Raw genomic sequence first — 6,455 nt, 5'->3', positions numbered from 1 at the left:
AGATGTAGAAAAAAGGCTAGCTACATGTAGCAAAGCAGTAGCTAGAAGCTAGATGTAGAAAAAAGGCTAGCTACATGTAGCAAAGCAGTAGCTAGAAGCTAGATGTAGAAAAAAAGGCTAGCTACATGTAGCAAAGCAGTAGCTAGAAGCTAGATGTAGAAAAAAAGGCTAGCTACATGTAGCAAAGCAGTAGCTAGAAGCTAGATGTAGAAAAAAGGCTAGCTACATGTAGCAAAGCAGTAGTTAGAAGCTAGATGTAGAAAACAGGCTAGTTAAAAGTATCAGAAGTGTTTTTGATTGCCAAAATTGTAGCTAAAGACCCAAAACTCTCAAGGGATTATAGATCCTCTCTGGTCTGGGAACACCTCAGGGTCCTCCAGGAGGACCTGGAGGAGTCTCTGGGGAGAAGGAGGTCTGGGTTTCCCTCCTGAAATCGTTGCTTCCATGACCTGACAGATTAAGCTTTAGCTGCTGCTTTGAGAGTTTTAGTTTTTATTCTACAGTTTCATTATTTTAAACCGTTTTCTACTTTGTTGTTGTTGTTCGGGTCCTTTTCTCCACTCTGAGCTCTCAGTTTTTACTTGTCTGTAAGGTATCGAGCGGCTCTGCCTCCATTTGGCCCATTTTCGCAGCCTGATTCCAGCAGCTCAGCTCAGCTTTACTGAGAGCTCAGTTCAGAGGAGAGGAAGATGGATGAGGAAGCTGAGGATTTGGGTATAAAGGGAATAATGTAGTTCTGATTAAAATCCACCTCTTTGCCTCCTAACCGTCTCCTTTGTTGCAGAAATGTTGCGTCAGTAAAGAAAGACAAAATAAAGTTCAGAAAAATGTGGGATGTTTTCACAGCCTTCACTAAGACAATCTTTCTTTGTTAAAAAATAATTAAAAAATTATCTCAAGCTAAAAATATATAAAAAGGCAGAACATTAATTACATGCCAAATGTAGTAAAACACTGTTTAAAAGCAGCAAAAGCTAACTAAATGCTAAAAGTACCAAAACTAGATAAAACATAAAAGTAGTAAAATGCTAACTAAAAGTAACAAAAGTTAAAAATCTAAAAGTTGCAAAAGGTTATCAAAAAGTAGTAAAACTCTAGCAATAACCTAAAAGTAAATGGCTAGCTTAAGTAGCAAAACAGTAGCTAGCAGTTAGAAGTAGTAAAATACTAAAAGCAGCCAATTGTAGCTAGAGCCAAGCTAAAAGTAGCAAAGTTTAAAATGAAAAGTAGCACAAGGCTAGCTACAAACAACAAAAATTTGTTAAACTTTAACAGAACTGTAGCTAAAAGATAAAAGTTATGAAAACCTAGTTAAAMGTAGCAAATGGTAGTTAAAAACTAAAAGTAGCGTTAAGTTAGCTTGAAGCGAAAAGTAGGATAAAAATCTAATTAAAAGTAGCAAAACAATAGCTAGCAGCAGCTATAAGTGGTAAAATAAAATGGACTAAAAGCAACTAAAGGGTAGCAAAAAGATTGATTGAAAAAGTAGCTACAACCTTGTTAAAAATAKCTAARTTAAAAACTAAAAGTAGCAAAAGGCTAGCCAAAAGTAGTGGAAGAGTTGTGTAAAGTTTAAACTAACCATTGTAGCTAAAACAAGTGRAAATCTAGTTTAAAAGTAGCAAAATTGGAGCTGAAAACTAAAACTAGCAAAAACCAKAAAAGGCTGGCTGAATGTAACACAACAGTAGCTAGCAGCTACGGGTAATAAAAGGCTAGCTAATACTGGAAAAACTAACTGGCAAAAGGTTAGTAAAAAGTAGCTAGATCTTATCTAAAATGAACCCGGTAAAGAGCTAAAGGTAGCAGAACAGTAGCTAAAAGTAACTAAAACTTAGCTAAAACTAGAAAAGSTCTAGCTAAACATAGCAAAACTTTTACATAATTGCAGCGAAAGGTTAGCAAAGTAGCTAGAGTCTGGGTAAAATAGTCAAGTTACAAGCTAAAAATAACAGAATAGTAGCTAAAAGTTTAGAACAGCAGAATAGTAGCTAAAAGTTTAGARTGTCAGCAGTAGTTAAAAGTAGCCAAATGGGAGCTGTAAAACAAAAGCACAGCGTACTTCTTTTTTGTCTTCCAGTGTGACACCTGCGCCCACGGGGGTAGTCCCAGCTCCACCCTGACCCGCAGCACCGCCTCTCCGTGCTCGGAGAGCCCCACGTCCACCCTGAGCGCCGGCGCCGGAGGACCGTCCCTACCCCAGTCCTTGCCCTTATCCTCGCCTCGCTGCGGCTCCGCCTCCAGTCCCGGGGGAACCCTCTCCAGCCCGGCCCGCAGTCCTGCACGAAGCCCCGCCCACAGTTCTGCCCGCAGTCCGGCACGCAGCCCGGGCCCATGTCCTACTTCTGGACTCACCCCKGCGAGCCCTGGACCTCCAGTTCAAAGCCCCAACTCAACCCTGGAGAGCAAAGACAGTGGGATTATAGGTGAGGTTCATCCCCGTGGTTCCATTTCATCTTATTTACTTCAGTGAAGYAAAACAAGACTCACCTGTATGTTTCCAGCACCTTTAAGGACTGATGGGAGGTCTGAGTCAAACCCAGAGCGACTCGTTGGTTCTGGTTTGTGTCTCTTCAGCCTCAAGGCTTTGGCTGCCTCCTGTCAAATCTGGGACACTGCTGTCTTTGTYACATTTGGACCCGATTCTCTCAAAATAGGACACTTTTTGCTCTTTAAATAGAACTTTTATTTATAGTTTATTACAAAAGACACATCAGTCGCCTGAAAACTCWCTGATCCCAGGGTTCATTTTACTATTCGTTAAGGAAATGTGTTTTATCATTTCAAAGCTTTTAGCTAACCTTTGCTGCTTTTAGCTTTTGAATGTAGAAATTCCCTCTGTGATCAACTACCTCCCTACCTGCCTGTTAAATCAAGCTGCCACACTTTTAGCTATCCTTTTGATACTTTTTAGTTTGTATTCTGTCGCTTTTATCAAGCTGTTTGATACTTTTACCTACACTGTAAAAAATGAAATGTTGGATTTACTTAACCATGTTATGTTACCTGGTTCCACTTAACTGAGTTGAGTAAATTCAAAGCAACACACTCATGTTCTTTGGCTAAAAAACTGGTATATTGCTTTGAATTTACTCAACTCAGTTAAGTGGAACCAGGTAACATAACATGGTTAAGTAAATCCAACATTTCATTTTTTACAGTGTACCATTTTGGTTACTTTAGCCACCACTTTGCTATGTTTAGCTAGCTTTTTGATACTTCAAGCTATCTTTGTGTTACTTTTAGCTATCATACTGGGACTTTTAAGTACATTTAGCTGGATTTTTTTGATACTTTTAGCTACCAAACTGGTAGTTTTAGCAAACCATTAAATGTTTTTAGCTTTTCTTCTTCTGCATTTAGCAAGCTGTTTGATATTTTTACCTACCATTTTGGTTACTTTAACTATCTTTAACTATATTTCAGCTACTTTTAGTTAGCCTTTAGATATAGTCTTGGATCTGTAGCTACCACTCGGCTGCTACCTATAGCTAAATTGTTGATACTTTTAGCTATCATTCTGGTATCTGTCGCTATACCGTTCTGTTGCATTTAGCTGGATTTTTTATACTTTTAGCCACCATTCTGGGACTTTTAGCTATCATTTTGTTTTGTTACTTTAGCTACCATTCTGGTAATTTTAGCAAAGTATTGCATGTTTTTGCTTTTTATTCTGCTAATTTTAGCTATTTTTCTACTGCTTTTAGCAAACATTTTGTCCCATTAAGCTTTAGTTTTTGTTTTGCTACTTTATGCTTTTAGCCTACTGCTGCTTTAAGCTAGCCTACTGTTTTTTATTTAGCCTTTAGCTAACTTCTGGCTGATTTTAGTCTTTTCATCAAAGGTAGCTTTTATTAAATTTTACCTTTTAGCTAGAGTTTATCTACTATTATGTAGCTTTTTCATATTTATAGCTTTTAGCTAGCTTTTTACTTATTTTAGCTAGGGTCCTTTGTTTATGCTTCTAGCTAGTGTTCAGCTAATTTTATTTCAAGCGACTGTTTTAGTTGTCATTCAGCTCTCAGTGTTCATTTTGCAGAAAATAAGTTTTAGGATCCTGTGAATTTTGAGAATATTTTTTACATTTCTCGGCTACTTTAACAAAAATGTTTTTTTTTTTTTTTTTGTTCTGCTCAGCGACCATCACCAGTTCCTCTGAGAACGAGGAGCGCAGCACGTCCAGCGAGGTTCTGACTAAGGACGACGGCCCGTGTGGCAGCTCCGGCCTCATGGGCCTCGCAGTCGAGGACCGCCATCCGGGGCTCGCCAGGGACAATCTGTCGGCCCAACAAGCCGAGGCTTCGCACAAAACCGAGATCATAGAGCTCCGGACTCCGCCGGCACCGAAAAGACCGCTGCCCCAGCACCATGGCCATGGGAGCTCCGCCCTCGCCATGCCCCGTCCAAATTCAGTGGCAGGTAAATTATCTCTGTACTGTAAAAGTGTCTGTTAGTAAAATATCTCCTGAACCAGTGGATGGGTTCTATTGAAGATTTCAGGAAGAAAAGTTCAACCTGATTCAAGATGGCCGCCACACATGATTGAACTTAGTAAACATAAAGAAATGGCTGCAGCTTTGTCAATTTTACAGGTTTTGAGCTGAAACCTATTGTGGTAGTAGCTGAGAGTCATCCCCRACACGTACTCTGAGCACTAACAGATCACACAAAGCAGTGGGCGACACACACTCCTTATCAGCTGCTTAAACTAAGAAATCTGATGAGAAACCAGGGAAATACTGGAAATAATGAAAGTAGCTAAAGAAATGCATATCACCCGCCACCTTCTTAATGGCTATTTCAAACTAAAAGAGTTGCTGAAAGCTAGCAAAGCAGCTAAAAGCTAAAATCATCAAAACCTTTGCAAAAAATAACATAAAATTTGAGAAATTGCAGCTAAACTAACAAAACAGCCTGAAAAGCTAAACTTATTAAAACAGTAGCTAAAAGCCAAACTAAAAAAGATCGCTTAAAGCTATAGCTAGCAAAACAATAGCTAAAAGCTAAATCATCAAATCTGTATCTTAAAGTATGTAAAACATGACAAACTGTAGCAAAATTCTACAACTAACAAAACAGCATTAAAAGCTAAAATTAACAAAATGACAGCTTAAAGCTAAACTAAACAAATTGCTAAAAGTTGTAGCTAGCAATCAAACCTGTTGCTATAAYGATATTTGGCAAATCCAGAAAATCCAAAACAGGAATATTTGTTGCTAAAAGCTGAAATTAACGATAAAATGCAAAAAATTGCAAAACAGTGTCTAAAAGCAAAACGTAGTAAAAYAATAGCTAAAATCTAAAATGAGCCTAACTCTGGATCTATAGTCAAAGATTAGACAAATCTGCGTTTTTTTATTTAAATGTTTGAAACTTTGAGTAAAATCACCTGCTGTCATGACTGGTGGGAGATCATGTAACGCCTACATCAGTGTGTGTGTGTGTGTGTGTGTGTGTGTGTGTATGTCAGTCTGGTAACCTTCTAATTATGTCTTTGGGATGACTCTCAGCTACAACCTCACCAAATTTTAGCTCAGTGTCTGTGAAAATGACTGAGTTATAGCTGTTTTTGTGTTATGATGGCTGAACTGTGGCGGCCATCTTGTCCTGAGTTGACTCTTAAGTCAAACCTGTCCACTGTGACAAATTTCACCAACACACACACCCACACACACTTTGTTGCAACATACAAAGCTCAATAATTACCATGAATTTCTCCTTTATCTGCYGGTGAGCCAGTAGAAAAGATCAAAACCAGCGTGTGTCGGTTTTACGCCTTCAACCAAAGGAGCCGATATCAGCCGACAGAGCAACATACCAAAGCTCCCATTTTACCTTTGATGAATTCGGCTGATGAGAGGCTGAATGCAGCAGCTGTGACCTCGGCTCATTAATTAACAGAGCCGTTAATTTCACCTGAATAGGAAATKAAATGACTTGATTGTTTTGGKTTTTTTTTTTTTTTTCGGCTGCTATCTAACTACAGTGAAAAGTAATTTGTGGATCACCTTAAGCTGCTGCTCCACTTTCTCTAAAGCCCAGCCCCCCCGTCTACAGTTAGGATGTTTGATGGTCCACTAGGCTCGGTTCTGGTTCCTTACATGTCAGTTCTTTGTGGTGGAAGCAAAGGAAGAGGTTCCCTGAGGAGCGGGTTCACACTTAAAGCTGCCAGTTTCTTCACTCAGCTGCAGCTTTTATTCAGACTCTGAGGATTCGTTTCAGAATAAAGTCRAGAGAAACWGTGTTTTCTGTTWAAAAAAAAGCACAGCATATGAGCCKAAGAGCTGCTGAAATTTATCAGACAATGAACTTTTAACAAGACTGTTAGAGTTACAWTAAGAATGGAAGCTAAAATCAGCAAAAATTACAAATTAAAACTAGTAAATATCCTGATGCATCTCAGTAATCCAGGTAGAAAAAATCAAAAAGAAATAAATCAGTAGGTCCTCTGGATG

The 6,455-nt window shown here is 38.8% G+C and overlaps 1 protein-coding gene across 1 annotated transcript in view; it reads left to right on the top strand.

Annotated features, from left to right (window-relative positions):
• Positions 1-6,455, top strand: part of LOC106513947 (protein TANC1) — a 59,818-nt gene that overhangs the window by 11,707 nt on the left and 41,656 nt on the right. Inside the window, exons 6-7 of the mRNA XM_014003013.1 lie at positions 2,081-2,426; positions 4,138-4,419. Coding sequence (XP_013858467.1) covers positions 2,081-2,426; positions 4,138-4,419 — 628 coding nt within the window. The remainder of the gene's footprint in view (positions 1-2,080; positions 2,427-4,137; positions 4,420-6,455) is intronic.

This window comes from Austrofundulus limnaeus, unplaced genomic scaffold (genome assembly GCF_001266775.1).
Source record: "Austrofundulus limnaeus strain Quisiro unplaced genomic scaffold, Austrofundulus_limnaeus-1.0 Scaffold16, whole genome shotgun sequence".
Classification (NCBI taxonomy): Eukaryota; Metazoa; Chordata; class Actinopteri; order Cyprinodontiformes; family Rivulidae; genus Austrofundulus; species Austrofundulus limnaeus.
Note: the sequence above shows the minus strand (reverse complement) of the source record. Positions and strands in the feature narration are given on the sequence as shown.